The sequence below is a fragment of the Rhinolophus sinicus genome, chromosome 14 (assembly GCF_057876585.1).
Source record: "Rhinolophus sinicus isolate RSI-liver-muscle chromosome 14, RSI-T2T, whole genome shotgun sequence".
Lineage (NCBI taxonomy): Eukaryota > Metazoa > Chordata > Mammalia > Chiroptera > Rhinolophidae > Rhinolophus > Rhinolophus sinicus.
Genome location: NC_142514.1, coordinates 188,642,722 through 188,664,102, shown reverse-complemented (window position 1 = coordinate 188,664,102; position 21,381 = coordinate 188,642,722). Strand labels below are relative to the sequence as shown.

Below are 21,381 nucleotides of genomic sequence, written 5' to 3'. Positions count from 1 at the left end.
CAATTAAAAAGTAGGCAGAAGGTCTGAACAGACACTTCACCAGGAGAGATACACAGATGGAAAATAAGCCCATGGAAGATGCTTAGCATCATTTGTCATCAGGGAGGTGCCAGTTAACAATGGGACACCACTACACAGGTGGTTAAAAAACACACAGCACCCAGTGCTGGGAGGACGTGGAGCACCGGGAACTCCCACCTCCTGCTGGAAGAGCAGACGGTGCAGTTTCATCCTCTCACAGAACCAAACACACAGTCACCTGCGAACCATCAATCGTGCTCCTTCGTATTTACCCAAAGGAGCTGAAAACGGAGGTCCACCCACAAACCTGCACACGGGTGTTTACAGCAGCTTTGTTCGTAACTGCTGAAACTTGGAAGTCACCAAGACGTCCTTCAGCAGGTGATGGATAAACTGTGGGACGTCCTGTGGGGAAGGAAGAAACTGTCCTCTACCCTCCTAGGTTCTTTCAGCCAATCTAGTAATTTATATGATACAGATCAGACTAACAAGAAAAACAACCAAATTTAATTACATGTTCACATTTGGGAACCCCACATACACGCAAGGCTCACAGACGGGGGACAGGAGGGGACATAGTGAGCAAAGCATGAGGAAGACGTCATTGCAGACGATGAGAAGAGCAGATGCTCGTAGTCAGATGCCGCACTGCCCTGTGGACAGGTCGCAGAGAGCTGTGTCTGGCAAGCCCGCTGATTTAAATTCCTCAGGGAGTGGTCAGGGACGTGATCACCCTCAGCCCAGAACAGCTGCATGCCAGAGTGGGGACCCTGTTCCGAAGGTCCTCAGCCCTGCCCACTAGACTCCCCAAGAAGGGTTACATTCCAGAAGACGGGCTGATGGCTGCTCCAGATCCCGGTCCGCCAGCCTCCGTCCTGAGAGCAGGTTGGCTCAGTTCGACAGCTGTGTCCCACTTCGGAGGCGGTGGTGCAGGTGGTCCCTGAGGGAGGCCCCTGGTGCAAGCACCCAGGTGTTGAATAGCACGCATCTCTGCGGAAAAAGAAAACCAGCCAGTGGCTGGAGCGGACTGTCACCCAGTTTCTGGGTTCTGGAGGCATGATTCACGGAGGCTTCTGGGTGTGTGTCTCGAAGCTCCCTCAGGTGGCATGGGGCAGGCAGGGGGAGTCGGACAGCTGCTCCTGCTGTGCGGTTGGAATGGCTCTGGTGACTGCAGCAGGCACGAGGATTGTCGGCAGGTGAGCTGTCAGGCGTCCCGCACTCACCTGCTGAACTGGGAAAGGGCAGTTTTAGTTCCCAGTGATTCCAGTCAAAGGGTGGGAGAACAGTGTTCGAGAGCCAAGCCAGGTGTTGGACGGAGCGAGAAGAATCAGCATCCACTCATTTACAGGTGGGAACAAAAACCCCAGGAGGCCGTGAGCAGCACTAGACTTGTATCTACAAAGTGCATAACTGAAACATAAGATTTCTCTCTAAACTACCCCCATTTTTACCAAAGATAGCTGAGTTAGGATTAACTTGTTTGCAGAGTCAATGTGGGTTCCCTGAACCTGGCCTGCTATTTCACAGGAGCCGCTGGCATGGTAACCCACCGTCCGGGCTCTTACACCTGCTCTGCCGGGACCGCTCACAAGGAGTCTCAGCTTGGGCCTGAAAAGGCCTCTTGAGGCCAGAAAGGCCAAGGCGCAAAGACTTGCCTTTGGGCTTCGCCTGCAGTGCCCGCGTGTTCGAGTGAGCCCCTCTCTTCTCGGGGTCCCCAGAGTATCTCGAGGTTCCCACACCTGCCAAGAACTGACGTCTGTGCCAGCACAGCGAGGCTGCTGGGAACATGCAAGCGGGGTGGCGGGGTGTCTCCAAGGCTTTTGTTGGCTTCCAGAAGTCAGCCTTAGCTGTAGTTCCTGAAAGCCAGCTGCTCACATCTGAGTCTGGGCAGCCCTCCAGCCAAAGCCTGGCATCTAACCAGCTTCCAGTTGTGTCCTGTTACAGGAGAGCGGGGTTGTAGGGAACGTACGTAGATAATAATATTGCCATGAAAATAAGGGTGCTCATGGAGGGTTTCTGAATTCTGGAGAGGTCCAATAAGGAGAGAAAGACAAATGTTTCAATTCTGCCTTCAAAGGTGTAATTTACCAAATTGCTCCAAGTCATAGCTAGCGTAAGAGAAAATTTTCCTGATATCTAGAAAACCAAAAACTAAACAACCAGCAATATTTCAAACAAAAAGTCACAAAAATTGTAATCGTGTCATCAGCTCCTTCAGTCCTGTGTTAAGGTTCGTTCTTGAATCCGGCTTTTCTGTTCTCTTGACCTTGCCTATTGGTAGAGGGTGACTGGCGAAGATAATTGCAGGAAGTTGGCAAGACTTTCGGTCACGGATCGCGTGGTTTGCCCGGTGGAGTGGTGCCTCCATCACTGCAGATTGTGGAAGGTGTGTCCCAAGTGGAAAGCACCTTTTCTAAGTCTCTGTGTCACTGTGAGGGCATCAGCCTTGGGATAGGGGACGGCTTCCAGCCATCTAGAAGGTGTGCAGACTACACCAGAGCAGCCGGTAACCCACACTGAGTGGTCGTGGAGCGAAGTGCAGCTTGAGTGCAGTGGCGTGGAGCAGGGGTGCAGAGGCAGAGGCACAGCGTGTGCCAGGGAGCCCAGAAACCGGACCGGCGTGGGTTCCAGTTGCCCAACTGGGACTTAATTTACAGCCATTGTCTACCCATCTTAGGAGCGGACTACTGCCATGTTCCAAGGGCATCCAGACGACAAAAGACTGGCACCAGGTTCGAAAAGGAAGGGACCTTTTGGCAGAAGCAGAGTGGGCTTCGTCCTCGCGTGCCACAATCTATAGCTTTGTCGCTGACACCTTTGCAGGAAAGTAAGCAAGGGCATTTCCGATAGATGCTCGCTGTCAGTATTGAGATGATTCGGTTTTCGTACACAATCAAAGACCCGATTAAGACAGCGTAAGAACAGGAAATTATTTTGATGAGACATGAAATCTTTGCTGTCTGGGCAGAAAGCTTCCCACAGTGTCTTACCGGGAGCAGAGCAGCGGTACAGGAAACCTCTGTCCTTTCAGCACATGGAAGGGTATCGAGTTTTTGTGCCCCTAATATGAAAGCTTGTTCTTTGAAACCCTTCATTCAGTCTTATCCAGCTTGATCGCACGTAGAATTCTCCCTCAAGATTTCTTTTCCATCAACTTTTACAACTTTCTTTGTCCCTTTTAGTTTGTCTCTTGTTCTCATACTCATTCAGCAATAACCAGGACAGAATTTCATTTCCCTTAACAAAAACACATCTCCATACCTCATGCCTCTTTTCAAAGCCACAACATACCCTATTTTTCCTGTGTACACAGTTGTTTTCCCTATTGTTATTTGTAGCTTTAATTACGTATACCGTGTTTCCCCGAAAATAAGACCTGGCCAGACCATCAGCTCTAATGCGTCTTTTGGAGCAAAACTTAATCTAAGACCCGGCCTTATTTTAATATATAAGACCGGGTATAATAATAGTAATATAATAGTGGGTCTTATATTAATTTTTGCTCCGAAAGATGCATTAGAGCTGATGGTCCGGCTAGGTCTTATTTTCGGGGAAACATGGTATTAGAATCCTTAACCTTTAGAAACTTTAATTTCTGGGGAAAACAGTACGAAGTAAGCAGTGTGAATTGTCTGGCACATCAGTATTGTTTAGATCAATTAACTTATAAATACATCCCATAATTTTAGGAATATATGCTTTTCCATAGTATGGTCTCTCAATGAGGAACAAGACATGTTTACTAAGAGACCCAAATATTAGTTCCTCTGTGGTAAGAAGCCAAAGATAAATCTATGTTCAGTAATTAATGCGTTATTGTTTTATCTTATTTGGAAATACTCTGGATATTCTTTGAATTTCCATCATTTAATTTAGCTAGCAAAACTAAAGTTTCAAAGAGATTTAGGAAACCATTTTCAAGTACACATGAAATGTAATTATTGATAAAGAGTTCACCTGAAAAAGCTCTATTGTACTTAACATTTATTTAATTTACTTGCTCTTAACAATTACGTTTAGGTTACTTATGAGAATTTAATCAACCTAAGTTATTTTTCTTCTTGACAAATTTTGCAGCACAGGTAACATGAATTTATTTGACTTGTAAACCCAGGTGGAATGAAAGTATTATACTAAATGATGGTAACTCCACAGACATGCCTTTTTAACCAAACCAAAACTCAGACCAGCTCCACAGTATCAAACATTTCTCAGATCATGTGATCCTGAAAAGCATTTGGGTTAGTTTCTATTATATTTTTGAGAATTTTTATGTAAGTGCTTGTTTGTTTAAGGCATTTAATTAGAGCTCTTTTACAAATTAGCAATGTCATCGCAGGTAGAAACCACCACACAACCACACATGGACGTACAGACAGATGCCTTCGTTTTAAAATCACTGTCAGACGGGTAATACATTAACCTCAGATGGTTAAGGCATTTTATAATTAATATTTGTGGGGAAGACAATTAAAATTTGCGTGTATCCTGGCAAGGGAGTCTTGGGCCAGAGAAGCAGTTTGTGTTTTCAGAAAGACCCCAGTCTCCCATTTTTTTCCTTCAGTCTTAGGAAGCGGAGCTGATAAAGCTAGGTGGGTTGGGACTGCCCCCAGAGCTGTATTTCTGGTCTCGCAAAGATTTGTAAGATAAGGACATTGCCCAGCGTTCCCAAGGAGTTGGGTTGTAACCTACATACGTGACAGCATAGGTTGACCTACCGGTCTAACTGCATCACCCCTAACCTTCTTCCCTCTGGCGACATAGTTTCGCTGTAGCTTAGGGAGGGGTCTTTAAGAGATCCCCGTCAGGTTGTGAGTCCTCTGCTTGGCTTCCTGCTCTACCAAATTTCCGACCAAGAAGTTATTGCGTCCTTTCAGCTATCTTGAAAGGTTTCAGTCAGGACAAACAATGTTTCTGGTGGCCTTAAACAATTGCATGGACCCAGGAGGGTGCCGACGGCATTGCTTTCAGTCACCCCTCTGATGGCCAAAAGGAGGAATTGAGGGCCTGCACGCCTCTGGCAGGCAGCAGCCACGGGGTGAGCGCGCAGCCGGTTGAAGGGTGGCACCCGTGAGGTTTTGCTTCCCTCTCACTGGGCTCAGGAGGCAATCCATTCACAGGAGCTTGCGGCCCCCCTGGGTTTTTGGAGTCTCTGACGGTGGTCCTTCCATTCGCCCTCGACCCCGCAGAGGGCCACCTGGACGGGTGACGGCAGCCCCACAGCCTCCTCGGTATCTCTTATCTCTGATTGTCCCTTCGGCCTGCGCAACAAAGCTTTCAATGAAGCTATTAGAAAACCTTTGAAAAAGTCTTACATTCCTAACTGGAGCCTCCAGTAGGACTTTATCATTGGGTTTTGGTTTTACATTGTTTACGGCCAGTGTCCCATAAAACATACAGGTAAATCGACATGACTTTTTTTTAACATACAGCCTTTTTAAACATTCCAATTTCCATACTCTTTCCCAACCTTACGTTTCCATATTCTTTTAACCTAATCGTAGCCATGAGTCCAGGCCACACCAGTGGGTCTTGGTACCACAGTTCACGAGTTCCCATACCAAGGAGTCCTGGACATTTCTCTCTTCTCTCCCCTGGCCATGTTTCCCACTCTTGAGTCAGAAGGCTTTGGGTCCCAGCGAGGGGTCAGCCAAGGCCCTGGTCCTTTCGTCAGCCTTTAAGTTCGTTACGCGACCTGGCTGCTAGTCGGGTTTCTTCTAATCTCTGCCTTAACGGCTTTTTAAATTTCTCCAAACGGAGGTAAATAGAGCAGGCTTTACCGGTGACATTGGAAGACTGACGGGTCCCTTTGGCCCAAGCTTTGGGGGTGCTGTGTGAGAACCTTCTGAACCCGTCAGTGTCTGTTCTGTTTATGCCATTTCTTGGTCACCATCTGGACTCCCACCCTGTCCGGTGAGTGCTGTGCCACTTCCCTTTCTGTTTCCTCTTTGTTCTGCTCCTGGCGATGTTTCCTTTACTCACCTTATTTCTTAATACCCTTTACAATTTTTTCACTTTTTTGGGACAAGTCTCTTGATTCTCCCTTCAGCCTTTCCACGTCCTCTTATTAATTTACCTGATGTTTTCACTGGCTCCTGTAAGACCCGGAAGGGAGGGAAGCAGAGACAGAGTATTCAGTAAGGCTTCCCCAGCTGGTTCTTGTTTGTAAGGCTCGTAGTTATATTTCTTTATGTTCATTTTTTAATAATTTGGTCTCTCTAGGTACCAGTAAAACTGCTGTTATGGTATGAGCTCTAAAAAATTTCCAATTTAGAAGTTTTTATAGTTGAAGGATCTGTGTCTGGGCAGTGACAGTAGGATCTGTTCATCTCAACAGCAATTCAAACCAATAAGCCTTTTTATGGAACTACCTGGAAGTGACCTCCTGGGCTTGGAATAAATTTGTACCATGGACGCAGACAGTGCAGCCTCTGGGGCCCAGAAATTTACTCCCCAAAATGGAGACAGCACAGACCTTCATCACCCAGGTGGTCAGGATGGTGGGGTGCATGTGGTTTAACCAGTCTCACAAAACTGTCCGGTGCTCCAGCCACGAACCCACCAATTTGTGGCCCCGGGCCGGAGTGACTGCGCTGGGATGTGTCCAGCACTAACGGGACGAAGGCTGAGACAACAGAGGGCCCTTATGGCCGGGACCCCTCATGACACTTTCTCCTGGGAGCTGGCATGGCTGGACAGAGCCACATTGGGAACCCAAGCTTATCTCACTGGCCACCAGGTGCACCACAGAAAGTGCACCTGGCTGATGGTGGGGACCGGAGAGGATTAGCTTCCTCGGTCACAAAGCCAAGCTCCCGGGACACAGAATGAGAAGGAAAGAAATACCTCATGGGTTTTTAGATGGGGACCCATAGCCAAGTTTGTCTCCGCAGACGGCGGTCTGGAGAGAACTCCTTAACTCCCCAGCCTGTGGGACCGGCTCCAACGACAGGCTTATAGGAGCCTGTGCCTGTATTCTGTCCCCATGATAGTTCCTTCTCAGGACAAAGGACATGCAAGACACAGGGAAAAAAGAACATCTCTGGGAGGAAAGAATAAAGAAAACCCTAGAGTCTCTAGGTGCAAGAAGTTAGCTGCACAAATATTTTTCCTGCCGATCTAAATTCAGAAGAGACAAAGGTCTCTCAACCACTTATAGCTCCTACCCATCCCCGCAGACAGAGACCAGGAGACTTCTAAGGTGAGAATGCTCGCCTGCAGCTCCTGTGACATGGCCCTGACCTCCAGCTGCAGCAGTCCAGGGAGCTGGCCGGGTCCCAGTGAGTGTCCCTGGCTGGCTTGCCAAACTGGGGGCGGGAAAATAACTTTCCTCCCGCTTTCCAAGTTCTTCTGGCTGGACTAATCAAATTGACATGAGACAGATTAGCAGGAGAAAATGACCAAATTTATTACATATGTACACACGGGATTCCACAAGATGAGACCCTGTGAGGTGGCTGACGTGCGGCACGTACAGTGTCCAGTGCACAGCCCAGGTGGAGGGGTCTTCTCCCTCGGTGGTGCTGCCCCGGGCGGTTGGAGTTGCAGTGGGGGTTGCTGAGGCCGTGGTGCTGGAGTTGGCCTGGCCAGCCCTCCCTGCTGTCGAGTCACCCAGCTCTGCCCCCGAAGCCCAACTTCCAACCGCCCTGCCTCACTGGGGTCTGGGGCTGTGACTGCAGTGGGCGTCCTGGGTGTCCCGCCTCCTGCCTGGGAGAAGCTGGCTTGGACCTGCGCTCACGCACACTGAGGGCTGTTTGTTCTTTATTTGCAGAGGTATTGTGGCCAGTATTTTGGTTTTCTTATGTTTTGGAGTCACACAAGCTAAAGACGGGCCATTTTCCAGACCTCATCCAGGTAACTTGCCCTTTCTTTTTCCGTGTGTGCCCGCGTGGCGGTTCTGTTCTGAGCGGTCACTCTGTCTGTGGTGCTGGGTGTGGATGTCCTGCCCTTCCCTCTTCCTGGCCCCTTCCTGGCGGGCCCACACTGTGGTCATCTGAAGAGGGTGAGGGGTGCGTTTTGAAGTTACCTGGAAGCTCCCCCTCTTTCAGCCGCTAGAGTTTTTTCTGACCCTCTCAGCCACTCTGCTCCTTCCCGGCCCTGCAGCTGTCTGGGTTAGGGGCGCTCTCCAGACCCAGGCGCCCCAGGAGTGTCCAGTGGGCTCGAGCAGGTGGCTGGGCCACAGGCCGGGAGGCGTCCGCCCTGCCTGTAAGTTCTCCTGCCTCTGTCCCCCACCCCTCGAAGTTATGGGAAGTTCTAACCAACCCCGGGACCTCAGCTGGACGGCGTGCTCGGACTGCCGCTCCCCCCCAGCCCCCGGCCCAGCCTCACTGGGGCCAGGGCGTGGTCTTCCCAAAGGGTCACAACTTAGTAACATGATTCTTTTCTGTCTCAGTAGGGGTGTGTATTTCTTGTAGAAAATTTGGAAAATACAAAAAATGTTATTAAGTAAAAATAAAAACTACTCACAAAAAAAGAACCAGTTAAGTTTTGATGTGTTTGTATGCGTGTACACATACATAACTTTAAAAAATTGGAATCGTATGTGTGGGTTTATATCATGCATTTTCCACTTCAGGTCTAACACAAGCGTTTCTTTATTTTTTTATTTCACAGCTGGTTTTAATGGCTGCTTGTTTAGCCATCATTGGAATGTACTACAGTTAATTTAACCAACTCCGTATGATTGTATATTTAGGGGTTTCCAATTTTATGGTGAATTTTCACACAGAGCTCGGTGTGTACACACCTGGTGATTCATTTAACAGAGTCCTGGGAGGAAAGTGGCGGGTACAGAGCGTGAACAGGCACATGGGAGAGATTACTGGATTGCCCTCCAGAAGGGATGTGTCCGCAGGCCGCAGGGGACGCAGTGGGTGCCCTGAGCAGTGTGGGGGCCCCTCCACGGCCTCACCGGCCACTCTGCCCTTTTAGTGCCTGTTGGGGGCATGGGTGCTGGATGGTACGTTCCCGGTCCCTGGCCATGGGCAGTGGTGAGCTTCCCGAGCTGCAGGGCACAGCCCATGCCGGGGGCGGGGGGCCCTGAGTGCAGAGCTGCAGGACCACCTGTGTCTCTCAGTCTTCTGCATGTCCAGGCTTTCCTCAGAAGGGCTTGGACTCCTAACCAGAGCAAGGAAAAAGTGAGGAAGTAGTACAGAAACCACCAGAATCACAGTGGAAACCCAGGTGCAGTTCAGTTTGTTGAATGGATTTGGGACGAAGAGTAAGAGCTGCTGGAAGCTCAGCCGGAGCGGGTTGTAGCTGAAGGCACCTGGTCGTACCAGGTGCTGGACGCAGCTTGAGCCGGACAGACAGGGCCCTGCCGGGCCAGACTGGCCAGCGGGCAGCTGCTTGTCCCGGCAGATGGCCCCTCGGCTCTGTCCAGTCTGCGATGCTGGTCATCTCTGAGCCGTCTGAGTGTTAAGCCAGGTCCCCTGTGCAGAGGGCAGCGTGACATTTCTGAGCCCTGCTCTGCACTTCTTTCAGTTTAGTTGCTTTGTGTAAACTCCACGTTTCCTTGCCAGTCTCTGATGTAGTTCACGTGGGGAGCCCATCGGCTCCCAAGCGGCTTGTGGTTGGCAGGACATCCTCCAACTTCTCAAGTCAGCTTACAGTGGAATTGAGTCCGTGGTCAGCGCTGCACACCCAGACGAATGGCGAGGAGGATCTTCTGGCCCACAGAGGGTGCGCAGGGGTCCTTATGCCGAAACGTGTGTTGTCCAAGAGAAAGGCGTCCACTCAATGTGTACGTCCATCTGGCGGGAGGGTGCCGGGGCCTCGAGATGCTCAGAGTCGATGTTTAGGAAGAACATGGGGGGCGTCGCATATTGGATCCAGGAACCAGCCCCAGGAGTCGCAGAGAGTGGAGATCCTGGGGGTGTGAATGTGTGGGGAGGGCCTGCTGGGAACTGGGGGCGTGGGCAGGTCTGGGCCCTGGTGGGCGATGCAGGGAGAGTGACAGATTCCAAGATTGCCCACCTTTCTCTCGGGGTGGGGCGCAGGGCCTGCTCCGGCGACAGGCAGCGATGGGGGAAGAGACAGTGCAGTCTCAGGCGCCGTCTCCGATCCCCTGGGACTGATATGTGAGCGCACCTGCGGCTGGGGCGGCCCCACTGCCAACGGGCTGGGCACTGACTGGACAGCAGCCTTGGAGTTGAGGGCGACCCGAGTTAGTTCACCACAAGCCTTTGGACCAGGGAGGACTTTCTAAGCTTCCCGCCTTCGAGCTGTTTCTCTTGAAGAATAAGTTTTTCACCTCAGCTGCTTATCCGGTGTGTAGAACTATGTTAGCAAATCTCCCTAAGAACGCACCACGTTTGTGTTTCTTGCCTGTGCCAGGCAGCTTTGTCATGAATCTCCATGGCTGTTTTCCCATCAGTACATGAGGCATAGTTCCCTGAGGGTGCTGGGTTGGCCCTCGGACTCATGGGGACACCCTGTGCAGTGAGCTGCTGCTGAGAGAGATGCGACGTCGGGCGTTGGTACCCCCTCCTACCCTCAGCTGACTTACCGTCCTCCGGTCTGCTTCCCTGGCTGCAGGAAGATTTTCCTAGAACAACCATGGCCCAGCTTGCGGTCTCCTGGTCCAGGGTCTTAGAAGTTTGTGAGCACCACCTTTTTTATTCAAGGTGAATTCGTTTTTAATAGTAGGCTGGTGACTTTTCTTACAGACATAAGCTAAGGGAAAATGGATACCTTGGCCTTTATTAAGTAGGATTATCAAGATTCTTAGAAGGTAAAAGTTATCATTTGCGTTTTAGACTAGTTTTAGACTTCTCCTGTTATATCTCGTCCCCCAGTGAAAAGCTGAGCTTGGCATGTGAGGGTGTGAAAGCAGGTGGTACAGAGGAGTCCTGGCTGATAAAGCAATTTTGAGGGTTGAGTTCTTTCCCCCCGGCCGTATCGAGATATAGTTGACGCAGGACATTGTGAAAGTGTAAGGTGTACAGGGTGATGTGATGTGTGTGCAGGTGGTGAAGTGACCACCACAGTAGGGTTAGTTAACACCTCCGTCACCTCTTAACAGTTGCAGGCTTGTTTTGTTTGGTGGTGAGGACATTCAAGCGCTACTCTCATTGACTTTCAAGCATGTAATCAGTGTTGTAATATAGTGACCAGGACAAGTTCCTGAGTGTGCTGGTTGGAATTGAAGATAGTTTCCTAAAACAAATCGCCGTGACCAAATTGGGTTTAATCCCAGTAATTCAGGGCTGGTTTAACATTAGGAAGTGTGGTAATGTAATTCATCACATTAATACTAAGGAAAAACATTGATTGTCTCAAATGCAGGAAAATAAAATTTCATACTCACTCAAGATAAAAACTTAGCATACTGGAATTAAAAGATTTTCTTAACATGATCAAAGGTATCCACCAAAAACCTACTGCAAACCTATCTCTTGTGGAAGGTGAGGAGCGTTGCTAGTAAATACAGGACAGGCGTGTTTGCTGTCACTGCTTCTGGGCCACAGTTTATGAGCCTCCTGGGCCGCTGCAGTGAGGCAAGAAAAAGAAAAGATTTAAAGACTGAAGGGAAGAAAAGGAAAGAAAACGCACTCAGGGAGAAACTGTGCTCCTTTCTGAGTTAGGTCTTGCTTTATAAAGTCTCTCTGCTGGGGACTGAGAGGGGCCCGGAACAGGTGGCACACGTGTCTAGGAGCCACATGGCCAGGATTCCGTGCGAGACGGACTTTGCCGGGAACAGCGGCCTGGGCTCCTAATGCTGTGTGCTCTGTGTCTTTGTAGCGTACTGGAGGTTTTGGCTGTGCGTCAGTGTGGTCTACGAACTGTTTCTCATCTTCATCCTCTTCCAGGTAAGTGGCTTTTCTTGGTGGGGTAAACTGGGGGAATTTAGGTGATGATGTGGCCCGCAGGTAAGTGAAAGGTGACTGAGAAGGTTTTGAATGTCAGCCCCTCCAGAGCTTGGGAGGGGACTTTCTGTGGAAAAAAGGACAAACTTTATACAAGTGAACAACTTGCAAAATGGAGAAACACAGCCTCTGGGAGAAATCTAAAGTGTGTCCTGGAGACAAAGGGGAGGGTGCCTTTTATAAAGTTCCCACCCTGGTTCCTGATTGGTCTGCCACTGTGACTGGTCAGAAGCTCCGATTGGGCATGGCAGGTCTCAGCCTATTGGTCAAAAGACCATACCAGGAACTCCCTTATTAGGGTCGCTCAGACAGTGGGAGCACAGTGCAGGAGCTTGAAGGCTCAGTCTGTATCTCTACCCTGAAATGTGGATTGTGTGAGAGGCAGGCATCTGTCAGCAACGGCCGCTAGACTCTGGTTATGAACTTGAGCTTCATTAACCACTGGGAGTCCTTCTTGGCAGATATATGCCTTCTTTGGGTCCACAGAAGCAAGACTGGACCAACAAAAGTGGGCAAGAGGTTGTGAGGGGGCCGTCCAGGAAGATGCGTTTGTCGGAAGACTCACCCTCCAGCAGAATCTGTTGTAAGCGTGGAGCACAGTGGGCCTGGACCTCTGGTGCCGGGTGTCTGTGTGGGCCCTGCCCTGATGGTCTGGCTCAGGCGAGCTGGGCAGGGCCGAGCGGGGCAGACAGGTTCAGGGGTGGATGCCTGGTAGGCTACCTTCGCTTTGAGTGGCAGGTGCTCCAGATCTGGGCAGGGGCCACACCTGGGGAGAGAAGCACGTCTGACCCCACGACACAGGTGCTCTGAGGGTTTGAGGTGGACCCAGGGCCAATCCTCACTGGGTTTCTTTTTCTGTTTTTTTTGTTTTGTGGTTGGCCAGTTATGGCTTGGTGTGCTTTTTCTCTCTTCTGGCACACTTTCCTGGAGATGGCCGGTGCAGCTTGGAAGCTTGCCTCCTTAGTAAGTGTTGGATCAGGATTTGTGGTCAGTAATGTCCATTTTAGTAATATCCCTTGTTCTGCTTAATTTAGTGAACACACATTTCGATAGTGATCTTTAGTTTACAAAGTACTTTCCTATTTACAACCTCAGAACTGTTGGTGTGTGGCTGGTGGTTTATCATCAGAGGGTAAATTTTACTTTTTTAGGGCAGGTGTATAGGTGTGTGAACTTTAATAGGTTTATATTTGTGTAAACATCACAGTTAGGACACAGGACAGTCCCATCCCCCCAAACTCCCTCGTGTTAGCCCTTTAGAGTCGTATGACCCCTGGCAACCACTGATTTGTTCCCCTCCATCACCAGTTCTGTCTTCGAGAATCTCCTACAAACAGAACTGTACGCGACCTTTGATGCCTCTGAAACTCACCAAGCTTGTGTTGTCAACACTCCGCTACTGTTTGTTGCCAAGCGGTCTTGGTGGCATGGACGTGCCACAGTGTGTCCATTCGCCAGATGCTGAGTCATTTGAGTTGTTTCTAGTTTGGGGCTGTTGTGAACAGAGCTGCTGTCACCCTGCCCCGTCCGTGTGCGCCTGGGCTGCTGTCTCTGGGGCAGCTGCTGCGTCTGTGACAGCTGTGCCTAGACCTTATGGTGCTGCCACACAGCTCCCAGAGGGCTGGGCCACAGCGTTCCCAGCAGCCCTGTGAGACCCGGGCGTCTCACATCCTGGTCAGCACCTGGGACTGTCAGAATTTTCATTTCAACCACTGTTAATGGGAGCAGCATCTTAGCCAGTTGTGATTCACGTTCCTCCAATGGCTGATCACGTCAACCAGCTTCTGTGTGTTTATTAGCTGTGCAAACATCCCCTTGGTCAGGTCATTTGCCTTTTTAAAAAATTGGCTTAGTGGTGTTCAGTTATGACAGCTTTTTATATAGTCCCGGTACAAGGTTGTTTGTGAGATGTGTGATCTGCAAACGTTTCCTCCAAGGCTGGCTTGTCCTGCATTCATGAAGCCATAGTCATTCGTTCCTTTCTGGCTGGCGGTTCTGATGTCGTGTGTAAGGTTTCTTTGTCTGCCATGGCCATGTTCCTAAGATGTTCTCCTCTATTTTCTTCTGAAAGTTTCATAGTTGTAGATTTTACATTTAGATCTCAATTTTGAGGGTTTTTTAAAAATACCTTGTTTTGAAATAATTCTAGATTCACAAGAAGTTGTAAAAACTTGTACAGGGAGGCCCCGTGTGCCCTTCTTCCAGTTCCCCGGTGGTCACACGGCATACAGACAGGACAGCACTGATCCAGGAAGCTGGTCTGTGCACAGTTACCACGTGTCACCAGTTTATATGGACACGCACACGTGTAAGAGTTCTGTGCAGTTCTGTTTTCATGAGAAAATTGTTTTAATGAAAATCTTAGGCAGTGCTGAATTCGGAAGTTCCACTTAGATGCAGCAAACACGGATGTGATGCGAAGCAACTCTGGTCTTTTCCATAAATTGGATAAGGTTTCAGTTTGACAGCACATCGTAATCCTTAAAGCAGCCCTCCTCCAATTTCAGTGTGGTCCTCTATAATTTCAAAGAAGCCAGGCTAGAATGAGCTGTAGAGGTTTTGTTTTTAAGAGTATATTGAGTGACGGACGGCAGTTACGTGAGGTGATCAGAACAGAGGCGCACATAGCTCGGGCTCAGCACGTCATGTAGGCAGAACGCTGATGCCGTAATGACCCCTGTGCTCCCCAGTCTCACTAAGACTGCTGGCGACTCTAGAGGGTGAACAGGTGGTTTCTCCCAGCCCAGCCTGTACATAACTTGTTATTGCCCGATCTCTGCTAAAGCCTGTGGTGCAGCCAGCTGCCTCCAGGTACGTAAATGCTCCTGCCTGGAAGGAACTGCAGCTTTGTTCATGTTGGAGCAGAGGGAACGTGACACTAAAAGTTTAGGTCAAAATCCTATAGAAAACTGAGTTGTACAGGGACTTAGGTTCAGACCATTTTGAGTTTGTGAGCTTTAAGGTAATAACATCTTTTCAGAGACCGTGGCATATAAAGAATCCACTGACACTGCACGTTACAAACAAGTTAAGAGCAGAAAAAGATCTTGTGACCAAAGTGGGGAGGACGGTATGCAAATATTTACAAAAAAGGTTGAGGATGAAGGAGTGTTCACAGGATGCTAAAGCTGCTCATCTGCAGCCGTGACGAGGCCCCTTTGAGCTCCCAGAACCTGGCTTTCTTCTCCTTTCATTCTGGCTCATGTTTCTTCCGCTGCTCCTCCTGGGCCTGGAGACAGGCTATTTGTAAGTCTTCTTGTGGAAGCTGACTGTTCACACTCTCACTCAGATTTGTTTTCTTGAGATGGTCCCCATGGTTTCAGTTTTCCTCTGTGTGGCTCACAGTTGAGGGGACGAGACAGACTTGTGTTGGGATCAGACGCTGGCTCCTCTGGGAGGCCAGGGTCTGTGCTGCTTCAGCTGTCACCTTGGGAAGGGTGAGAACTGTGGTCTGAACTGTGTGTCCCAAGCACAGCCTGGCCTTTGGGATACTTCCAGACACGGTCCACGTGGAGGCTTTCTGGCTGGAGTCTCAGTCGGTGGGCGCTTAATGCACCTTCCCTGTAGTGCTGGCGGACACCCTCACACCCATGTTAGTTGCTGAGAGAGTGGAGCTCTGGACTGACCCTCCACACACAGCGCGGTGGCCTGCAGCGCCAGGCCGGCCTTGCACGTTGCTGGCCGAGGCAGGACACGCCACAGTGTCTTCCCTGGAGACACACTGGAGTTGCCAGCTCTCCCTTAGGACGACGGGCAGCTGCTTCAGCTCACTGCGTAGATTGTGGTGGTCAGAATGTTTCTTTTTTCTCCCAGTATATGGATCAGTGGACTCCATTTCCTTAAAACGAGCCTCATGAAGTGTCTTAACATTGGGAGTAGTGCTTGGCGGTCTGTCGTGTTTTCTAGCTGTGGAAAACTCATCTGTGTGGCGAGACTGCTGTCTTCCCCAAGGCGCCTGTGGCCCCTCGTTACCAGTCAGCGCATGTCCCCGACCACACTGCTTCCTCACGTCCTGGGAAGGAGCGTCCGCAGCAGCCCCGAGAGCCTAGTGTTCCTGCTTTTCTTGGTTCTGGACCTCAGTGGGCTCACTGTTTGTGCCCCTGAGTGACCCTGCAGTTTGGCACAGGTGCTGGCTTCAGTTCGGCGCACACACTTCCCTTCGTCTGGGGGTCGGGGCTCCTGTGGGCTGTTCTGTGCCTCTGCACGGCGGTGCCACCGTTTTACACTCAGCCGCAGGCTCAGGGCTTGGCTGTCCCCACAGCCTCGCGAGCCCCTGTTACTTTTCGTTTGGATGGCAGCCGTGCTGATGGGCGAGGGGTGCTGGTTGGACGCGCTGATGGCTGCTGTGTCCAGCCCCTTCTCGTGTGCTCACTGGCCATCTGCATGAGTTTTGGAAGACCAGCTTTTGTCTTGATTTTTTATGGTCAGTATTTTATTTATTTAAAATAAAACTTGTATTTAAAAACAGGTTTATGAAATTGCAAAGTGATCATAGCGTTCCCATAAGTCCTGCGCCCAGCTTCCCCTGGTATGACATCTGACATGAATGTGACTCATTTGTTACAACTAAGCGACATCCACACCTCATTGTTAGCTAAAGTCCATACTTTCAGATTCGCTCTCTTTCTCCTGATGCCCCTCTTGAGCCCGAGATTCCCACAGAACATTTAGTGCTCACGTCTCCAGGCCCCTCTGGGCTGGGAGAGTTACCGCAGTCCCCCTGTGGTGACCTGGATAGTGCTGAGGACTGGCCGGCGGTGGGGGGGTTGGGGGGAGGGGGGCAGAGTGCTGCGCCCCCAGCGGGCAGTGAGCCCAGGACGTGTGTGTCCTCCCACTGCTCCTTGTCACTGGTTTTGGTCCCGCGTGTGCTCTTGCGTTTATTTCCACAGGAGTTCAGGATTACGTTTTCCACTTCTGCAATGAGAGTAGGTGGGGTGCTGGCTGGGCCACGTAGGGTCGTGTCTGGCAGGACTGTCTTCCTGTCTGTGAACACAGGATGTCTTCACGTTTGTTTATGTCTTTAGTTTCTGCCATAACGTATTGTAGTTTTCAGAGTATGTGTTTGCACTCCTGAGGATTTTATTCTCTGTGACGTCCTGTAAGTGGGACTGTTCTCTTAGTTCCCTTTTTGGTTTGCTCGTTATTAGGGCGTAGAAACTCTGCTTATTTCTGAGCATCGATTGTGTGTCTGTGAGTTCACTGCACTTGCTTATTGGAAGAGTTGCTGCTGTTTGGCGGGTTTCTGCGTGTTCCCTGGGTCCTGGGTCACGTCATGTGCACACGCAGAGGGTTCTGCCTCTTCCTCCCCGAGCTGGCGCCTTCCCTTCTTTTTCGTGCTTTGTTGTCCAGCTGGAACTGGCGCAGTCGGCCGAGCCGGCGAGGGCGGGCAGGCTCGAGCCCCCGCCTGCAGGGGAAGCTTCCCGTCCGTCACCGCGGAGCACGGTGTTAGCTGTGGTAGGTGCCCCTCGGCCAATGGAGGAAGCGCTCCTCGGTTCCTAACCTGTTGAGTGTTTTTTATCCTGAACGGGTGTTGGATTTTGTCCAATGCTTTGTCGGCATCCATTGGGGCGATCGTGTGGGTTTTCCTGTTATTAATAGGAAGTATTTGGAACCCAGTCGGCATCACTGGTGTAAAGCCCACTCGGTCGTGGCGACCGACCCGCTTTCTTTGCTGCCGGACAGTTCTCTGGTGTTCTACCGAGGCTCTGCACGTGTATGCACGAGAGACGCCGTCTGCCGTCTCCCTGCAATGACCTGGGGTTTGGTATCATGGTTAATTGGGATTTGTCTGGCGTTTTTCTCGGGAGCTGACTGGGATTGCGGTCGTGTGGTCAACATAATCCCTCAGTGTCGAAGCCCCTTGAGCCCTGGCTGGGGTGTCAGGTCCCTTCCCTGGGTGCTCTCGGGAGGCAGGTCCCTCGGTACCTTCCTGGATGGGGGTCGTCAGCACATGGTTTGGAGTTCTGGACGCTCGTTACCGAGTTCAGTTCTTCGTTTACAGTGTGACTAATGGGTGTCTGTGCTGCACTTCGGTTTACAAACCACCACCTCACTGATTTCATTGCTCACGTCACTTTGGCCATTGGGAGCTCTCAGTTGGCTTCTGTGTGCCTCGCATGCCCCCATCTTTGTGGCTTCTTGGTATTTTGGTTTGTTTTGTCTTGTATTTTGAGCACTCCCTTTTTTCTGGCACCAGAAGCCGCTCCAGGCCCATTGTGGGCATTTATTGCCAGCCCTGTGACCAGCTTTCTCTCCCAGGAGCCCTGGTCCTTTATGGGACGTGGTCTTAGGGACTGAGACCTGGACGCTGCCCGGGGGGGTGGGGGGTTGAGGCTTTGAGGCCACTCAGCTGCCCTCTCCCCCCACCCCACCCCACCCCGCAGGGACGTGTGTGCCCTGACCGCAGTGTCTGCACGGATCTATAAGCACAGTTATTCGCTCTCACGCCCTCCTTCCCCAGGCTGCGGCCTTATCCAGGGGAGCTGTCAGCGAGGGGGGCCCTGTAGCTGGAGTGAGAGTTCACGGTCTTGACCTCTGGGGCCGTGGCTGGGTCTGGAGCTGGCTCCTTGGGTCACATCGGCTCTCAGGTGCCCAGCTACAGACTGCTTCTGTTTGTCCAGTTTTTTGTTTAAAAGGTTTGAGTGTCTGAGAATCTGACCCCCCGGTGACCTGGTCGACTGACTCAGGAATGCAGCCTTTATAACCCTCAGACCCTGTGATCACCAAAACACAAGTGGGTGACTTCAGTTATTAACCCTGTCACAGTCTGAGGGTCACTTCCCAGAGACCCCAAGACAGAGATGGGGCCCTCAGTCATGTGATAAGATGCAGGTCTGAGTGTTACCTGCCCGCCCAGCCTGGCGCCTCCTCCCCTTTGTCCCTTGGCTGCTACTTGGGGTGGGGGTTGGGGGGACAGGGTCCTGCTGATGGGTGCGTGGGACCCCCTCCTGGTGGACAGGCAGCCCCAGCTGGTGGCCAGAGGGGCCTAGAGGGAGGAGTGAGGCTGTGTCTGCTGGGAGTCGTCCTCCTCCATAGGTGCCATCCCAGGAGTGGTTGGCTAGTGCTGGGGTCTGCGTGTCTGGGAACGGCTGTCCTGACGTCGTGTGAAGTGTGTCACACAGACGTGGGGAAGGGGGCAGCGACACCATGGTCTTGTGGGGGTGTGGAGCGTCACCTGGGACTTGGGACTCCCCCGGTCTTCTGGGCCCCGCGTGGGGGAAAGGTGTGCTGCACACACGGTTGGTGGAGGTTTCTGCGCAGCACAAACCCCGCGTGTGCCGCTGGCGGTGACTCCCTGGGTGCCCTTGCAGACTGTCCAGGACGGCCGCCAGTTTCTGAAGTATGTTGACCCCAGGCTGGGGGTCCCGCTGCCGGAGAGGGACTATGGGGGGAACTGCCTCATCTACGATGCAGACAATGAGACTGACCCCTTCCACAACGTCTGGGTAAGGACGGGCCCAAGAGCCCCCGCCCAGAAGGGGGTGGCCGGCCAGCGCCACCTCTCAGAAGCGGCTAAGGATTGGGATGGGTGCTACCGTGCTGTGGGTGCTCTGGACCCTGAGGCACTGCACACTGCATGGTGGTGGCGGGTCCCCGCTGGGCCCTGCTCTCCTTGGCCGTCAGGGTGTGTCGTGCACACATGGTCCGACAGCATGTGTACGAGACCCCAGCATTGTCCCTCAGAGAGGCTCTGGGGGTGCCCCTGGGGCCTAGAGTTGGGTGGGAGCTGGCCCCAGCCATGTGCATGGGGGGCTAGGGACATCACACAACCTGGTCCTGGGCAGGGCTGTCACAGGGGTGGGGCGTGTATGAGGCCTGCATCCTGTCGCCCACAGGACAAGCTGGACGGCTTTGTACCTGCACACTTTCTTGGCTGGTACCTGAAGGTAAGGTGACCTGATTGTCGGACGGGATACCCTCGTTTTCAGGCCCGCCCTGGGGACTGGGGCTGTTTTCCCGGCCACAGGTTGGTGGTCTGAGTGGAGTGGGCAAGGGCCTGGGGGCCAGGGCAAGACGAGCAAGCTGTTTAGAGGGTTTGTAAAACCACTGGGGCCCCTGACCTGTGCTTGACCTGGGCATGGTGGTGGCCCATGAGGGGCCCCACGAGTTTTCCACCATTGTGCCGTCCTGCTCCTGAGTGAGCGAGCCTGCGGCCCCCACCTGGCACGCCTTCTAGTGGACACACCTGAAAGTCTTAAATCGAGGCTGCTGGGGCAGCTGCCCACCCACTGAGCGTCACTTACCGGGGTGGTGGGCATTAGGCTGGATGGGGCTGACCCGCAGTGGGCATCCCCGTTGGTCCCCCGGCCCGCAGACCCTGATGATCCGCGACTGGTGGACGTGCACGATCGTGAGTGTGATGTTCGAGTTCCTGGAGTACAGCCTGGAGCACCAGCTGCCCAACTTCAGCGAGTGCTGGTGGGACCACGTAGGTGCTGGCCACGCCCATCGGGGCGGGAGCCACGCCCACTGGGTGGGCGTGGTCTCAGCACACCCCCCCCCCTTTACCCAGTCCCACTCTGTCCTTGGGGAGAGGGACATGGGTGCAGGGTCCCCTCAGATGAGGCATGACAGAGCTGGTGGTATACCGGCACTTGCCTCCCGCCCCCAGTGGATCATGGACGTGCTCATCTGCAACGGGCTGGGCATCTACTGCGGCATGAAGACCCTCGAGTGGCTGTCCCTCAAGACATACAAGTGGCAGGGCCTCTGGAACATTCCGACCTACAAGTACGCTTTCCTCGCCGCCCTTCTCTGTGGGGCCCGGGCATCTGTGTGGGGCCTGGAGGTGGCCCCTGAGGTCCAGGCCAGGCTCCACATGACACGTCTTTGGGGAGGAGGGTGACAGGCGAGGATTTTTCCTCCTATAATCTCCATCTGCGATCTGACCCGTGGGAACCTTTCCAAGGCCCCTGGTGGCCAGAGGGCAGTCTGTCCCTTTTCGGAAGGCCGCCCTGCTCACGAAGTGGGTGCGGGTGCTCTGTCATTTCTACTTGGATTTAAAAGACAGGAACAGTCCAGGAAAAGACGTGGGTGTCACTGGGGAGTGGGGCCCTCTGGGGGCATGGGCCGGGCACGGAGCTCAGCGCCCTGGCTGAGCACCCGTCTGGCCCCCAGGGGCAAGATGAAGAGGATTGCCTTCCAGTTCACGCCCTACAGCTGGGTGCGCTTTGAGTGGAAGCCCGCCTCCAGCCTGCGCCGCTGGCTGGCCGTGTGTGGCATCATCCTGGTGGTAAGGCGGCCGGTCTCCTGCGCGCGGCCCGCGGGGGCATGGCCCGGGGGGCAGGGCCCGTGCCCACTGGTCTGTGTCCCCCAGTTTCTTTTGGCAGAGCTGAACACCTTCTACCTGAAGTTTGTGCTGTGGCTGCCCCCCGAGCACTACCTAGTCCTGCTGCGGCTGGTGTTCTTCGTGAACGTGGGTGGCGTGGCCATGCGGGAGATCTACGACTTCATGGATGACCCGTGAGTCCAGGGGCGGGCAGGACAGGGGTGG

General features: G+C 52.3%; 1 protein-coding gene across 1 annotated transcript in view; it reads left to right on the top strand.

The window, feature by feature from the left end:
* The window catches only part of PTDSS2 (phosphatidylserine synthase 2), a 34,795-nt gene that overhangs the window by 12,215 nt on the left and 1,199 nt on the right, over positions 1-21,381 (top strand). The window contains exons 3-10 of the mRNA XM_088789837.1: positions 7,793-7,875; positions 11,764-11,831; positions 19,199-19,333; positions 19,724-19,774; positions 20,203-20,316; positions 20,500-20,618; positions 21,006-21,120; positions 21,205-21,350. Coding sequence (XP_088645963.1) covers positions 7,793-7,875; positions 11,764-11,831; positions 19,199-19,333; positions 19,724-19,774; positions 20,203-20,316; positions 20,500-20,618; positions 21,006-21,120; positions 21,205-21,350 — 831 coding nt within the window. The remainder of the gene's footprint in view (positions 1-7,792; positions 7,876-11,763; positions 11,832-19,198; positions 19,334-19,723; positions 19,775-20,202; positions 20,317-20,499; positions 20,619-21,005; positions 21,121-21,204; positions 21,351-21,381) is intronic.